General features: G+C 38.9%; 1 protein-coding gene across 6 annotated transcripts in view; it reads right to left on the bottom strand.

Annotated features, from left to right (window-relative positions):
- Positions 1–17,503, bottom strand: part of LOC140596464 (midasin-like) — a 167,563-nt gene that overhangs the window by 127,472 nt on the left and 22,588 nt on the right. For all 6 annotated transcript variants that reach the window (XR_011998439.1, XR_011998438.1, XR_011998440.1 and 3 more), the window contains exons 8-13: positions 16,917–17,020; positions 15,792–15,906; positions 8,339–8,532; positions 7,356–7,437; positions 2,888–2,983; positions 960–1,072 (exon numbers count right to left, since the gene is read on the bottom strand). Coding sequence is in view for 3 of the 6 variants with exons in the window: in XM_072745104.1 (XP_072601205.1) it covers positions 960–1,072; positions 2,888–2,983; positions 7,356–7,437; positions 8,339–8,532; positions 15,792–15,906; positions 16,917–17,020 (704 nt within the window). In the remaining 3 variants the exon portion in view is untranslated. The remainder of the gene's footprint in view (positions 1–959; positions 1,073–2,887; positions 2,984–7,355; positions 7,438–8,338; positions 8,533–15,791; positions 15,907–16,916; positions 17,021–17,503) is intronic.

Here is a 17,503-nt window from a genome sequence, read left to right as displayed (position 1 = left end):
GGCTCTCTTAGCCTTCATTTCCTCACCTGTAAAATTTGGATCAGAGTTACTATTTGTGTTGGGTTGAATAATCTTTCCCCAAAATTCATGTCCATCCAGAACCTGTGAATGTGACCTTACTTGGAAAAGGGGTCTTTGCAGATATAACAAAGTTAAAATCCTATCATACTGGGTTTAAAGGTAAGCCTTAAAATCCAATGACTGTTGGATTTTACAAGAGACTTAGAAACAAAAACACACACAAAAACAAAAACACAAGAAAGATGATATGACAATGGAGAGAGAGAGAGAGAGAGATGGAAGAGTGTAGTTACAGAAACAAGGAACACCAAAGACTGCTGGTAGCCATCAGAAGCCGGAAGGAGGCAAAAGCCTTCGGTGGAAGTGTGGCCCTGCCAACATTATTATGATTTCAGATTTCTAGTCTCCAGAGCGGTGAGGAAATAAATGTCTGTTGTTTTAGGCTACCAAGTAATTTGTTATGGCACCTGTAAGACATTAATAAGTTAATTCATAAAGTTATTATAACTGCTACATAAGAAGACATATGCAAAGCACTCAGCACAATATTAGGCGTATACAAAGTATTTAATAAATGGTAACCAGATCTCAGAATCTAATACAATTCCAGCCTTCAAGGAATTAACAGACTAGCATTAGGACCTCGTCTAACTTCCAAGTGAGGCTTACTTTGTAAATACATGATAGTGAATAAAACAAAAAATACATTTTTCCTAGTTTCAAGTCCCTAATGACCCTCATCACCTCCTTTACCTATTAATGTCTAATTTTATAGACTATACTTTAGGAAAGCACTGCTTCTTACCATCCAGCACAGTAGAGAAGTCATCACTCACACAACACATTTTGCTCAGACACAAGGGGCTGGACTAGTCAGTCAGTCCTTCTATCATGTTCCTAACGCCCCACAGTCTCAGATTAGTTGAGAGACTATTTACCTCTGTATGTGGACAGCCTCACTTTGTTTCCGTAGAAGCCGTACTCGACCCACTTGCACATCTAGCTCATTGATCACAATTTCAGGTTTATAAAGCTGACAGAAGAATTCGGCCTATGGAAGGGGACAGAGTAAAATTCTGTATAGTCTTTAAAAAAAAGAAATTCTGTATATTCTTCAAACATTTCCTCGTCCATGTGGCTTATTATGCCCATCTAATTAGCCCTTTACTACTAAGGATTTTCTACTTCCAAGATAGGCGAGTTAGCTTTAATTATGTCTTTTCTAGAACTGACTGAATTTGGGCAGCCCGGGTAGCTCAGCGGTTTAGCGCCGCCTTCAGCACAGGGCATGATCCTGGAGATCCAGGATCAAGTCCACGTCAGGCTCCCTGCATGGAGCCTGCTTCTCCCTCTGCCTGTGACTCTGTCTCTGTCTCTCATGAATAAATAAATAAAATCTTTTAAAAATAAGTAATTAAATAAAATTGACTGAATTTCTGTTCATGTTTTTTAAAACATTGATTATGAAATACTTTCCTATAATGGTACTTTTTATTCATTCAAATAAGCCCATATCTGCCTATATCTAAAGTGAACATACAGACCTATTCCAATAGCAAATGAACAGAAAGTTCTACTCCTAACTAAAATTTATGAAAAAGGGGATCCCTGGGTGGCGCAGCGGTTTGGCGCCTGCCTTTGGCCCAGGGCGCGATCCTGGAGACCCGGGATCGAATCCCACATCGGGCTCCAAGTTCATGGAGCCTGCTCCTCCCTCTGCCTATGTCTCTGCCTCTCTCTCTCTCTCTGTGACTATCATAAATAAATAAAAATTTAAATAAATAAATAAATAAATAAATAAATAAAAATAAAATTTATGAAAAAAAAAAGTGTTCTTCACCTATACTTTTCTAAATTATTACTAAATATTCTAAAATATTAGATTCTAAAATATTGCAGGAAACAATGACTTGAATGAACCATGGTACATCTGACTATAGCCAGAACACAAAGAGAAGCTGTGACAGATGCTTCCAGGGTATCTACCAATAAGCGATTCTTCTCTTGTCCTTGTCACTAATCCTAAGAACCCATTTTGTTTAGATTTGGGGCAGGAATGAAAGGAGCAGTGAAGTGTTCAGGGAAAGTGAATCTCTCTTCAACCAAAAGGGATAAATACTGATCAGTCTAAGCCAATTGTGGTAGTTTCATTTCTTTTTTGCCTACTATAATTATTAATTATTTAAAGCCCATTTAGTAGGTGTTCTGTCACACCTGCAGCTAAAACCATCTCAACAGTTTCAGAATCGTAAGGAGCCCCTTGAACATAAGGTTTTTTTGAGTCATCTATTTGGAAATGGCAGATATCTGCCACAAGATGGGCCTCAGACATTTCTCTAGCTACCATTACCACTCTGAAGGGCTCTCTCCTCCAAAAATACATATTTTGAAATAAAACAAGAATGGCAAAATATTAAAAATCTCAGCAATGAACCTAAGTACTAGTCTTTGTACTATTCTTGGTATCCATTGGTACTACTATTTTCAATTTTTCTGATGTCTGACATTAATGAAAAGTTGGAAAAAATCTAATTGTGCCTAAAATCACAGACAAAGGTGTTACTAAAACAGTTCCAGTCCTGAGTCCACAATCTATGAAATAACACGTCCATTAAAACACTGGAGAAATTAATGCATACATGGTGATATAAGGTACAAGGTGACTCACTTTAAGAATGTAGAGCACATGGAGAACTACTTATCTAAGAGACAGTGAGAGCTTTATATCCATGAAAGGCAACAATGAAACTATCAACTTTGACAGAGGAAGTAGTTATTACAAAGGAACTATTAGATAAGGACCAGACTCTAGCAAGTAAATATCCCAGCTTCCTTCCAACAGAAAAGTAAAAATAGCACTGCATACCTTTTTCTTGGAAATGTTCAATTTGCTTCCAATTATTTCTGCCATTTTCAGTTTGCTTGTATGCTTAGAAAGCATTGCTGTGAAACAGTCCAGAGCCTATTAAAATAACGAAGGTCAATGCAAACTGATTTTTTTAAAATACTACATTAATCACAGAGCACCACTACCCTGGCCACAAAAAGGAAGCATATAAAACCCAGGAGAAACATATCTGCTAGACTAAGGAGAGTAGAAATAAGGTACCAGCCCTAGACTCAAGGGCCTTACCATAATACAGACAGGATAAACAAATGTGAAGGCTTTACTATCAAAATACTGCTGAATTAGAAAAAAAAAAAAAACCCACACAGAAAAAGCTTCATTTTACAGGGTACCTGGCTGGCTCAGTTGGTTAAGCATCTGATTCCTGGTTTTGGCGCAGGTCATGATCTCAGGGTCCTGGGATCAAGAGTCCCATGTTGTGCTCTGTGCTCAGCAGGTAATCTGTTGAGGATTTTCTTCCTCTCCCTCTACCCCTTCCCCTGCTCATACCTCCCCTCCTGCCTTCTAATTTTTTTAAAAAGCTTCATTTTACAAATTGAAATTCAGGCAAAAATAGAATTAGAGTTAATCATTATATGATTCATGAGGGAACTGACTCTTAAGCCACGAAAGTAACACCAAAAGATTACTTGCTAGCTGTAAAGGAAAATTCTTGATGCACACCCTAATGCAGTAACTCCATCTCAGCCAACTACTGACAGGCCAACCAGATATGTGTCTTCTGCTTTTTTTTTTTTTTTTTTTTTTTTGTAAGTAAAAAATGTGGGGCTTAAACTCACAACCCTGAGATCAAGAACTGAGCTAAGGTCAAGAGTCAGATGTTTAACCAACTGAGCCACTTGGGTGGCTCCAGATGTAGGTCTTCTGATGAAATGAAATATAAAGTATATATTACCACTAAAAATGAATTCTACCCAAAAAGTTTGAATTGGAATACATTAAGCATTTTAATAAACTTCTACTTACAGGAAAGACAAGAGAGAAAATAACAACAGAAAGGATACTATGAGTATAGTAAACAAGAATACATTTGGTTCTGTCACCACCAAGTGTAAAACATCAATAAACTTCATAAGCATTTAAAAAGAGAGGGAATTTATACAGTCCTTGTTCCTAATACCTGGCACAGAGTTTTAAAAACCCTTGGAATTACCAAAAATAAGAAGTGTCTTTTGTTATTCACTAAGGCCCCTTTGGACCATACTTAAGTTTATTAAGCTAAGCAAGGTGTGGGACACCTGGGTGGCTCCCGGGTTGAGCGTATGCCTTTGGCTCAGGATGTGATCCCTGTCTGAGGATCGAGCTCCCAGCGAGGAGCCTGTTTCTCCTTCTGCCTGTGTCTGCCTCTGTCTCTCTCATGAATAAATGAATAAAATCTTAAAAAAAAAAAAAAGTTTAAAAAAAATTTTAATATTTTAAAAAATTTTAAGCAATTAATTGGTTAAATTGCTTAACCAATTAAAATTTTAATTGCTAAGCAATATGACTCTTAATGGGCCTTTAGATAGTTTAAGGAGGGACTGGCCAGGTCAGAAAGACCAAGCACTGACTTGGAGGGTTGAAATTTTCAGCTCCACCACTAAGGGAGGGAGGAGGGGCTAGAAATTATGCTCGATCATATGGCCAATGACTTAAGACCTAATAAAATACTGGACATCCAAAGCTTGGAGAGCCTAGCTGTTGGTGGACATATGGATATGCCAGGAAGCTAGCACACCCTAACTAACTATGCTCAGGACCCTTGAGACTTTGCCCTTTGTCTCTTCCATTTGTCTTTAAGTTATATCTTTTATAATAAAACCATAACCCGTACTTTAAGTATAGTGCTTTTCACGGAGTTCTGTGGGTTGACTATTGAACCTGAGATGATCATGGGAACCTCTGAATTTATAGTTGGTAGGTCACAAATACAGGTGGCCCCCAAGACTTGCAGCTGGAGTCTAAAGTGGGGGTAATCTTATGGAGGCCTTGAGCATTTGATTCTTGATCTTGGGGTCCTGAGTTCAAGCCCCAGGTTGGGTGTAGGGATTACTTAAAAATAAAATCTTCGGAAGGAAGGGAGGGAAAAAGGGAGGAAGGAAGGAAGAATAGAGAGAGATCTAGAAGGAGATACACCAAGGTATTAAAAGTGTTAGGGAATGTCTGGATGACAGCTATTTTTTTTTAAGATTTATTTATTATTTATGATCGACATAGAGAGAGGCAAAGACACAGGAGGAGGGAGAAGCAGGCTCCATGCCAGGAGCCCGACGCGGGACCCGATCCCGGGTTGACGGCTATTTTTATCTTACCACTTTGCTTTCCTATATTTCCCAATTTTCAACAATATATATATATTGTTTCTACATTAATAAAATACCTGTATACAAAAGTTCAGAACACTATTTGTCATAGCCAAAAGGTGAAAACAACCCAAATATCCACCAATGAATAAACGGATAAACAAAATCTGTTATTATCAATATAATGAAATGTTATTCAGCCATAAAAAATAATTCAGGCTACAACATGGATTAACTGAGAGAATATGCAGAGTCAAAGAAGTTAGATACAAAGGTCACATATTCTATGATTCCACTTATATGAAATATCCCAAATCAGCAAATCTATAGACAGAGATAATGCCACAGTTTTATTTTAAAAGTGCAAAACAAGGTCATCTCTAGAAAGATGATAAATTTAGGGGAATGAAAAAGTGAGTTCATGGGAAAGAAGAACAAGATTCAAGGACTGGCACACAGCATTTCAGGGTTCAGCTCACCATAAGTGAGAACTCCAAATGTGGTTTCTTTCTACTGATACTAACTTTGCCAAACACAACAAGAATGCAATGCAAACCAAACTGGGTCACTACTCTCCTCAATCCCAAATGACAGAAACCAGAGTTAGTTACTTACTTACTTAATTTATTGAGAGAGAGAAAACACCTGATGTGGGGCTCAATCTCACAACCTTTGAAATCATGATCTGAGCCGAAATCAAGAGTCAGATACTTAACCAACTGAGCCACTCAGGCACCCTTAGAAACCAGAACACTTTGGGATACCTGGGCGAGTCAGTGGTTGAGCATCTGCTTTTGGCTTGAGTCATAATCCCGGGGTCCTGGGATAGAACCCTGCATCAGGCTCCCCACAGGGAGTCGGCTTCTCCTTCTGCCGATGTCTCTGCCTCCCTCTCTGTGTCTCTCAAGAATAAATAAATTAAATCTTTTTAAAAAAGAAACAAACAAGAACGCTTTATAATCAAAATTAGTGTTTTGGGGATCCCTGGGTGGCTCAGCGGTTTGGCGCCTGCCTTTGGCCCAGGGCGTGATCCTGGAGTCCCGGGATCGAGTCCCATGTCAGGCTCCCAGCATGGAGCCTGCTTCTCCCTCCTCCTGTGTCTCTGCCTCTCTCTCTCTCTCTCTCTCTCTCTCTCTCTCTATGTCTATCATAAATAAATAAATAAATCTTTAAAAAAAAAAAAAAAGTAGTGTTTTAAGAGCCCACAGCTCTTCAGACAGTATCACTTTTATTTTTAAGCAAGCAGGAATAAATATCTCCCTGTTCTTATTGAATATGACAGAGTTGTAATTCAAGGGGGTTTCCCTTCTGCACAACACATTTTTTGCCCAAGCCCAGCATACAAGGCTATACTTTGTAACCCCTATGTAAATTTCTCTGGACTAAAGTAATAGGCCCTACCAAGAAGTGGAAAGATCAGACAAATACAACTCTTATCAAATAGATTATGAAATTTTATGTAGGAATAAATACTGAGCATTTTTTTCAGTAGGCTCCATACCCAAAATGGGGCTCAAACTCATGACCTCAAGATCAAGAATCATATGCTCCACAGACTGAGCCAGCCAGTCACCCCTAATACTACACATTTGAGAAACACTTTATATTTCACAACATTACTGTCACCTAGGAGATTTTCTTTTCATTTTATCTGTAATATTTCAGTGTCTGCTTTACTGTATCTAAACTATCCTTATGGGATCCCTGGGTGGCACAGTGGTTTGGCGCCTGCCTTTGGCCCAGGGCGCGATCCTGGAGACCAGGGAGTGAATCCCACGTCGGGCTCCGGGTGCATGGAGCCTGCTTCTCCCCCTGCCTATGTCTCTGCATCTCTCTCTCTCTCTGTGACTATCATAAATAAAAAAATTAAAATTAAATTTAAATTTAAAAAAAAGTTTAAAAAAAAATAAAAATAAACTATCCTTATTTATAATTTATAGTAACCTGTTTTAAAACTAAAAACAATATTATGCCCGTATTAATATGCCCAGTTAGTTTTAAGGCAACATTAGTTGAGTTTTAACTAGCTAGGGATAATAAACACAAAAGAAAAATTCTGATAGCAGCCAAGAGACAGAAAATGACAATGGAAATCAACAGCCTCACAGGATAGAAAGAAAATAAACATGAAGACTCTATCTTACCTCTTGAAAAATATTTAAGGATGCTGATGAAGACAGACTGTCAAAACAATGGACAATCCTATTACACCAATTCAGTAGATCCCTTTAAAAAATAAAAACAAAAACAAGGAAATAAAAGACCATAGGTCAAAGACATCAAAGCCATCAGAGTTCAATTCAATCCACCTAAGTCTGGGGAACACATGACAATGAAGTCTCTCTGTTTCTCTGGCATTGTAAAGATAAATAGTGCAGGGGATAGAATAAGTGAGGGACCCCACCTATTAGGAAGTGATCTGTCACATATATTATCCCAATCCATGCCAGGTAAGGTTGGGGAGAGTGGGACAGCAACTAACTCTCAGAGCAAAAATCAGGGGAGTTGCCCCATTCCTAAGGCTCACTTAAAGGGAAAGCCAATCATCGAGAATAGAAAGCAAAGGTACAGAACTCACTATATATAGCAAAATCAAGGGTCTTATTTAAGACCCCAATTGTCACAAAAGAAAAAGCCAGTGAAAGAATTATGTCAGTAAGGAGTTTCAACCTTAGCTTTTAAAGTTATTTTTTTTTCTTTTTTTTTTAAGCAGCCTCCACATCCAACATGGGGCTTGAATTCATGACTCTGAAATTAAGAGGACCATGTTCTACCAACTAAGTCAGTCAGGTGCCCTCAAAGTTATTTTTTAAAGCTAAAATAACATTCCCTTATAAGCCTTCCTAATCATTATCTATAAGATCTGAAACAGGATCCAACATCATGAAGCAGCCCACAGGTCTAATTTCAAAACCTGACCTCTCATAACCATTTAGTGATAGCTGCTAAGAACTTTTAAGGGAAGTAATTTTTAAAATATTAACTCAAGGAGCACCTGGATGGCTCAATCGGGGGAGCACACAACTCTTGACCTTGGGGTAATGAGTTCGAGCCCTGTGATAGGTATGGAGCCTACTTAAAAAAATAAATAAATAAAATATCAACTCAAAAGTGCTTAATCTAGTACCTTAGAGACAATTCTCTTCCTTCAAGGCTTAGTCTTTTGTTTTCTCTTCTGGCTTCTGCAAATTCTTCAGGTACCTGTTCACATGTAACAGAACTATCACTGCAAGAGTGATGTTTCTCTCCAGTAAGTTGGATGTAAATGTCAAGCAGGTGATCAGTTACTGCCAAGAGGCTGGGATATCTATTCTGAAGAACCTGACAGAGGGAGGAAAAAAAGCAAAGAAAATTTAGCAGCAGACACAGTAATTTTTAAAAAGCACATATAAGGGGAGCCTGGGTGGCTCAGTCAGTTAAGCAGCTGACTCTTGGTTTCAGCTCAGGTCATGACCTCAGGATCCTGGGATCAAGCCTTCCATCAGGGTCCACGCTCAGGAGCCAGTCTGCTTGAGGACTCCTTCTCCCTCTCCCTCGGCCTCTCCCTGAGCTCACTCTTGTTCGTTCTCTCTCTCTCACTCTCTAAATATATAACTTTTAAAATAAATAAATAAAAGCACATGTAAACTCCTGCTAGTATTAGTCAAGCAAAAAATGAATTTCTCTTTGAAATTTGTGCCAAGTAAATACTCCCCCAAGAAACCCAGTGGATGCCTAAAACTGCAGATAGTACAAAACCCTAAACATACTATGTTTTTTCCCCACAGACATACCTATGATAAAGTTTAATGTACAAATTAGACATAGTAAGAGATTAACAATAACTAATAATAAAATAGAACAATTATAATATGCTGTAATAAAAATTATATAATGTGGTCTCTCTCTCAAAATATCAAGTATTATGCTAACATGAGGTGATAAAATACCTAGAAAATGATATGAAGGGGAATGACACAGGCCCTGTGATGTAGTGTCAGGCTACTACTGACATTCTGACAATACATCAGGAGAACCATCTGTTTCTGGACTGAGGTTGACTGTGGGTAGCTGAAAGTGCAAAAAGCAAAACCAAGGATAATGGGGAGCTACCATGTAAGAACTTCTGCCTGTACCAATATCCCTTGCCCCTCAAAAACCACAACTTTTTTCCTGGCCAGAACGCAGGTATCTGGCAATCTCATCATTTACACAACTTAGGGTACAGAAGCCAGATGGGAAAAGAGAGTCTTCAAGCAACAAACACATCCAAGTCCTAGGAATTTACGCACTGAAGAATCCTGCAAGTACTACTTTAATTTTAACATAATTCTAGGGGCACCTAGATGGGAAAAGAGAGTCTTCAAGCAACAAACACATCCAAGTCCTAGGAATTTACGCACTGAAGAATCCTGCAAGTACTACTTTAATTTTAACATAATTCTAGGGGCACCTGTGGCTCAGTTGGTTAAGTGTCCAACTCTTGGTTTTGGCTCATGTCATGAGCTCAGGTTGTGAGATCCAGTCCCAAGTCAGGAGCTGTACTCAGCAGGGAGTCTGCTTGAGATTCTCTCTAGGGCAGCCCAGGTAGCTCAGTTGTTTAGCGCCACCTTCAGCCCAGGGCCAGATCCTGGAGACCCCAGATCAAGTCCCACGTCAGGCTCCCTGCATGGAGCCTGCTTCTCCCTCTGCCTGTGTCTCTGCCTCTCTCTCCTCTCTCTCTCCCGTTCTCTCTCTGTCATGAATAAATAAATAAAATCTTAAAAAAAAAAAAAAAAAAGAAAGAAAGAAAGAAATTAACTCTTTGGGGGAAAAAAAAAGAGATTCTCTCTCTCCCTCTACCCCTCCCCCAATTCCCACTCCCAAAGGCTGGCACATGTATGTGCTAAAATAAATAAATAAATATATCTTTAAAAATAAACAAACAAACACAATTCTACTAAGATTTGTTAGGTCAGGGCAGCCCGGTGGCTCAGTGGTTTAGCACTGCCTTCAGCCCAGGGCATGATCCTGGAGACCCGGGATCGAGTCCCGCCTCGGGCTTCCTGCATGGAGCCTGCTTCTCCCTCTGCTGTGTCTCTGCCCCCCTCTCTCTCCTCTCTGTGTTTCTCATGGATAAATAAATAAAATCTTAAAAAAAAAAAAAAAGAAAGAAAGAAAGATTTCTTAGGTCATTTTTCAGCAAAAGCAACCAGAAGCAATTAATAGGAAAAAAAATAATAAGCATTTAAAAGCAAACCACAGTAAAAGAAGCTAATATAAAGTACTGATAAAAAGCAACTGATCTTTAAAAAAGCAAACAACAAAAAGCAAACAACAGAAATTAAAAAGCAAAAAATGTACTTAATTAATTAAAAAGCAAAAGTAACTGTACCTATTTACTTCAATTATTGAGAATTTTTTTCCAGAATAATACTTGGTACTCATACTATTGGTTTTAAGCTTTTATGATATGGATTTATTCAAACAGGTCTATTTGAGAAAAAAGGGAAATATGTATATATTAGAAATATTGTCTGGGGTGCCTGGCTGGCTCATCAATGGAGTGTAATACTCTTGATCTTAGGCTGTGAGTCCAGCCCCAGGTTGGGTGTAAAAGTTAAAAACAAAATCTTGGGCATCCCCAGTGGCACAGTGGTTTGGCGCCGCCTGTGGTCCGGGGTGTGGTCCCTGAGACCTGGGGTCGAGTCCCACATCGGGCTTCCTGTATGGAGCCTGCTTCTCCCTCTGCCTGTGTCTCTGCCTCTACTCTCTCTCTCTCTCTCTCTCTCTCTCTGAATAAATAAATAAATCTTTTTTTTTTTTAATTTTTTATTTATTTATGATAGTCACAGAGAGAGAGAGAGAGGCAGAGACACAGGCGGAGGGAGAAGCAGGCTCCATGCACCGGGAGCCAGATGTGGGATTCGATCCCGGGTCTCCAGGATCGCGCCCTGGGCCAAAGGCAGGCGCCAAACCGCTGCGCCACCCAGGGATCCCAATAAATAAATCTTTAAAAAAAAATGAAAAGGTCCTTTTTAAAAAAAAAATAAAAAATAAAAATAAATAAATAAAAACAAAATCTTAAAAGAAAGGAATATTGTCATCCAATACATTTAAATTAGCTTGAAAAATATATTGTGATTCCAATTTGTATATGAAATATCCATTTATTCTGTATATATAATGTATACATATTTACAAAAATAAGGATCTACAACCTTTTAACAATGTCATCTCGAGTAGTAGATATCACAGATTTTAATTCATGTTTTTTTACTGAAGGACTTTACAATAGATACTGCTGAAAACATGTTTCAGGTAGATTAAAAATTAAAACAAAAAAGTTACAAAATCAGTAAAATGGATACACACATAGATCTTTAAAATGCACAATATATATTTTTGGGTAGGGAGTAAACATTTATAAAATTGGATATAAAAAAAAATAAAATAAAATAAAATTGGATATATTGATGACCTTGGTCACCACAAACAAAATATAGACTATTTCCAACACCTCCCCCTTTTTTATTAAGATTTATTTATTTGCTTATTTAGAGACAGAGCACACGTGTATGAGCAGGGGCAGGGCAAAAGAGAAAGAGAAAAATCCCAAGCAAAATCCCCACTGAGCGCAGAGCCAGACACAGGGCTCCATCCCACCACCATGAGATCATGACCTAAGATGAAATCAGGAGTTAGACACTTAAATGAGTCATCCAAGTGTCCTTCCATCACCTCTTCAACAAAAAGTTCCTGGGACACCTGGGTGGCTCAGTGGTTGAGCATCTGCCTTTGGCTCAGGGCATGATCCCACAGTACTAGGATCAAGTCCTACATCGGGCTTCCTATATGGAGCCTGCTTCTCCCCTTTGCCTATGTCTCTGCCTCTCTCTCTGTGTGTCTCTCATGAATAAATAAAAAATTTTTTAAAAGTTCCCTTATGCCCCTTTTGTAATCAATCCCTTCTCCCACACCCCTGCCTGTGGGAATCAGGTATCAGATTCTGATCCCTATAGATCTGCTTTCAAGTAGTCATCTAGGGGCAGCCCCAATGGCTCAGCGGTTTAGCACCACCTTAGGCTCAGGGCATGATCCTGGAGACCCAGGATCGAATCCCACATCAGGCTACCTGCGTGGAGCCTGCTTCTCCCTCTTTTTTCTTTTTAATAAAGATTTATTTATTTATTCATGAGAGACAGAGAGAGAAGCAGAGACACAGGCAGAGGGAGAAACAGGCTCCATGTGGGGAGCCCGATGTGGGACTCGATCCTGGGTCCCCAGGATCATGCCCTGGGCTGAAGGCGGTGCTAAACCACTGAGCCACCCAGGGTGCCCGCCTGCTTCTCCCTCTGCCTGTGTCTCTGGCTCTCTCTCTCTCTCTCATAAATAAATAAATAAAATATTTTTTTAAAAAGTGTCATCTAAAAGGAGTCATACAGGATGTAGTGTGTAGTTTGGTTCTCTTACTCAGCTAATGTTTTTGAGATTTATCTAGACATTACTGCATGTATCACTAGTTTAAACGTTTTCACTGCTGAGTAGTAATTCCATTATATAAGCATGTATATTTATCGTAAGAATGAGAAAAAAACGATTTTTATTTAGAAAAAAGAATTTTATCAGTTTTACACTTTAGTGAGGGCTCAGCTATTTGGGAAAAAAGTTCTGAATAGAAAAGATCTATAAATACACACAAACCGGCTGTTTTCTTCCTTAGCCAAAAAATCTTTTCTTTGTTATTACCACAAATATAAAAATTCTAAAACAATGTCACTTAATAAACTAATCTGATATAATATGGCTCTATTATCAATTTAATATACGTATTTTGGAGGTTCATTCCTTTAATAAGCATTTCTTAAGTCCCCACTTACATCAGCAACACTAAGGATACGAAAACAAAACCAAAATGAATGTAGCCTACCCTCAAGAAATGCTATCTGGTCTAAAAAGCAGATACACAAGCAAATCAAAATTGCAATGTGGTCAGCCCTCCCTGGAGACCCAGGAAGGTTTCATGGAGATGTTGCACTTGGCAGATGTCATTAACGGTTGTGAATAGGCACTGCCAGCAGAGACAGTAGGTCTTCTAAGGCACTATCTCCTAAGATACGAGGGCACATTCAAGGTGTACAGAGAGACAAGATTTGAGAAACTGCCAGGAATGACTCCCTGGCACTTATTAGCTATGAGGAGTTAGCACTATATAAATAGCTCATTTTTTAAAGTATAATTTGTTATTTCAGCAAGTCAAAGACATCATTTTTTAAAAAATAGGCTCCATGCCCAGTGTGGAGCCCAACATGGGGCTTGACCTCATGATCCTGAGATCAAGACCTGAGCTGAGATCAAGGGTTGAATGCTTAACCGACTAAGTCATCCAAGCGCCCCATTCAAAGACAATCTTTCTAGGCATAAGATGACTGGAGCTGGCAGCAATAGAAATGCAGTCCCTTGTGCTCCCCATGAGATCAGCTTAGGATATTATTTTATTTCCTAAACAATGCACACAAGCATTTTAGCCAACAGTCACTTATTCCAGAGAGCGTTATTAGAATTTATTAGTTAGGTTCAAAGGCTTAAAAATAAGAGAACTTCTCAAGGTCAACTAATATGATATACATTATTTAAATGAGGGGGTGAATGCTCCTATTGTGCGTCCGAGAAGCAGAATGACTCAGCTGTTCATGACAGAAATGGAAAATGAGCTTTGGCTTTTACTGAAGAAAAAAAAAAAAAGTAGCATGTTGTCATGCTTTCAATCCCCAACAAATCACACCTAAATGTGAATTTCGGACCTCTTATTTAAAGAATAGGATGGCAATTTAGGAATGAAAACTAAACACTGAAATGTCTACAACTGCAAAAGAAAGAGCTGTGTGATGACAGAGCAACACAACAAATGCTTATAAAGTGCCAGGTGGAGTGGATGCTGGGGACACAAAGATGAATGTTATTGGAGGAACTATTGTAGAGGGCAGCAAAAGAGGGATACACAAATAGACACAGAAATAGACAACTAGGAATTAGAATGAGATAAACTCACAAGTCCAAAATAGGCTGCAGAGTTACAAAATCACAATGGCAAAACAAGGCTTCTGAGAGATTACACGATCAAACTTTTTTCCAGTAATACAGTGAACTAGATACCCTGAAAACCTCTCTGCTAATAAACACTTAAAATGGTGAATAAGATATTTGGTATGGTTGTCTTGCGTCACTTATTTATCTAAAAACTTACACCAAGAAAGAGCAAAGCATCCTTCCCATGCCTGTATAATCACCAATAGTGCATTATTTGCTATGCTCCCAGATGAAGTGTTGCAGAATGGGAAGCTTTCCAAGGTAATGTAAGAGGAAAGTGGGGGGAATTAGCAGGGTAGAGAGGTATAATTCTTAAACGTTTGAGGATAATGAGCAATACCACAAAATGAATCAATGAGTAACATCTAAAAAATAATTCATCTTGGGCAGCCCTGGTGGCTCGGCAGTTTAGCGCCACCTACAGCCCGGGGCTTGATTCTGGAGACCCAGGATCGAATCCCATGTCGGGCTCCCTGCATGGAGCCTGCTTCTCCCTCTGCCTGTGTCTCTGCCTCTCTCTCTCTCTCTCCTGTGTATTCTCATGAATAAATAAATAAAATCTTTTTAAAAAAATTAAATAAAAAATAAAAAATAATTCATCTCCATTTTTATTAATACCCAAAACAAAATGTATATTAAGTTGTTGAATATATGAGACATTAGTTACAAAACAACTTAGTAAATTATTTTTTTAAAAAAGGATCTTTGGAAACAATTGAGGAAACTTGAATATAGTCTGAAAATTAAATGGTATTGAGACATCACTGTTCATTTTACTGGGGACAATAAAGTTATTGTGATTATATATGGAAAGGCCCAGGGCACCTGAATGGCTCAGTTGGATAAGCATCTGCCTTAGGCTCAGGTAATGAATGATCTCAGGGCCTGGGACTGAGCCCAGGCATCCTTTGGGCTCCCTGCTCAGTGGGGAGTCAGCTTCTCCCTCTGCCCCTCCCCCTGCTTGTGCCCTAGCACTCACACATGTGCTCTCACAAATAAATCTTTTTTTCTTAAAGATTTATTTATTTATTTATTTATTTATTTATTTATTTTTTTTTTTACGAGAAACACAGAGAGAGGGGAAAAGACACGGGCAGAGGGAGAACCAGGCTCCATGCAGGGAGCCCAATGTGGGACTCGATCCTGGGACTCCAGGATCACGCCCTGAGCTGAAGGCAGATGCTTAACCGCTGAGCCACCTAGGTGTCCCTCAAATAAATCTTAAAAAAAAAAAAAAAAAAAAAAAAAAAAAACTTAAATTTTTAAAGCAAAGTATTGAAGTATTAAGTGTATGCATTAAAGTATTCAGGTATGAAATGTTAAGGAGTTTGCTTTCAAATACATTAGCAAATAAAAAATATTAGATGAAACAAATTCTGTAAAATGTTAGTACATTAACTGTTAAACTTGGGTTGATGAGTATTTTGATGACCAATTACACTATTTCCTCTATTTACATGTGTATCTGGAACTGTTAATAATAAAAAGTAAAAAAGAAAACCACTAATGCTTTCCCACTGATAACCACATACCTCATTCAGTTCTGTCTTATCCATGTTATCCATGTGAATTTTTGTCCAGTATTTGTCTAGCAGAGTAGCATGACTATTTAGAGGTCGATACCAATTTCCTCCACAGCTCAAGAGTCTGTATTTCAAAATTTAAAAAAAGAATTACACAAAATTCCCAATTTAATCTTTAATTATGCCTCTGGTTAACCCTTGCTAGACATTATCTCATTCTGGTGCCAGATTACCAATATGTTGGGCTCACAGGGCAGATGACAAATGAAAGAGAGGCTGACAGTTGACCCAAGTCTGACTCTTTTCCTTTTTTTTTTTTCAAGATTTTATTTATTTATTCACAAGAGACACAGAGAGAGAGAGACAGAGACACAGGCAGAGGGAGAGCAGGCTCCATGCAGGGAGCCCGATGTGGGACTCGATCCCGGGACTCCAAGATCACGCCCTGGGCTGAAGGCCGCGCTAAAGCACTGAGCCACCCAGGGATCCCGTGACTCTTTTCCTTTTCCATGTAGGGGCTGTGGGAATACTTTCTCTAAAATAAATAATTCTTTAAAAAATAAATAAATAAAACAGGAATGAAGGGGCGTCTGGAGCTCAGTTGGTACAACATGCAACTCAATCTCAGCGTCATGAAGTCAATCCCATGTTGGGTACAGAGCTTAAATCTAAAATATGGTAATCGGGACACCTGGGTGGCTCAGTGGTTGGGCGTCTGCTTTTAGCTCAGAGCATGATTCCGGGATCTGGGGTTGAGTCCCACACCAGGCTCCTTGCAGGTAGCCTGCTTCTCCCTCTGCCTGTGTCTCTGCCTCTCTCTCCCTCTCTCTGTGTTTCTCATGAATAAATAAATAAAATCCTTAAAAAAAAAAAAAAATACTACAGTAATTAAGATACTATGATATTGGTGTAAAGATAGACAAATGAACAGAGTCCTGAAATAGGAACTAGATCTTTAAAAATTAGCTAATTAAAATAAAACAGGAATGAAAAGGGTGGATCTGTCATCAGTTCCAACTGATCCTCCTTAATGTGGGCCCAGAAAACTACTCCAGGACTCTGGACTCAGTACTCCAGTGTGGGGACTTATGAGAAAACGGCTCCAGTGGGAATAGATAGGTTAATAGAACATACCTCCTAGTTGCAAAGAACTGAAATCCAGGAGCCACTTTCAGACAGTCACCTCGGCCAGGAATCAAGAGCTCTCCATTCTCCAAAAGAGGGATCAGCACGGAAACCTAAATCACAAAACCCAAATGATAAAACTATTAAGGCAGAAGTAACAAAAAAACAAAAGAACCCTCTCTCCAAACAATGAACACATCCTTAAAGGAAACCTTAGTTTTCAGAACATGAACTAAGATCAAAAGGCAAGTGGCAAGGTATGAGCCACCTAGACTCCAATGATTTATTCATTCAATATTTACCAAGCCAGACACTCAAAATCCAGACATGACTGAGGCCTTACAGCCTAGCATCTGACAAAACAGCCATGCAAACCACCATATGGCATGATGAGTATGACCCTAGGGATGACTGTGAATCAGAATAGAATGGTGTAGAAGCATTGAAAGTGCAGACAGACATCCCAGAGATAATGATATTCACTGAGTCTTAAACGTGAGCAGGAAGCCAGTTTTGGTGGGAGGGAAACTCCCAGCACATATACTCCAGGCAAATAATATTCAAACAGATAAAAATCTCTGTTCCTAAGAGCATAG

This window comes from Vulpes vulpes, unplaced genomic scaffold, assembly GCF_048418805.1.
Source record: "Vulpes vulpes isolate BD-2025 unplaced genomic scaffold, VulVul3 Bu000000666, whole genome shotgun sequence".
NCBI classification, from domain to species: Eukaryota; Metazoa; Chordata; class Mammalia; order Carnivora; family Canidae; genus Vulpes; species Vulpes vulpes.
This window is presented reverse-complemented; position numbering and strand designations above follow the sequence as displayed.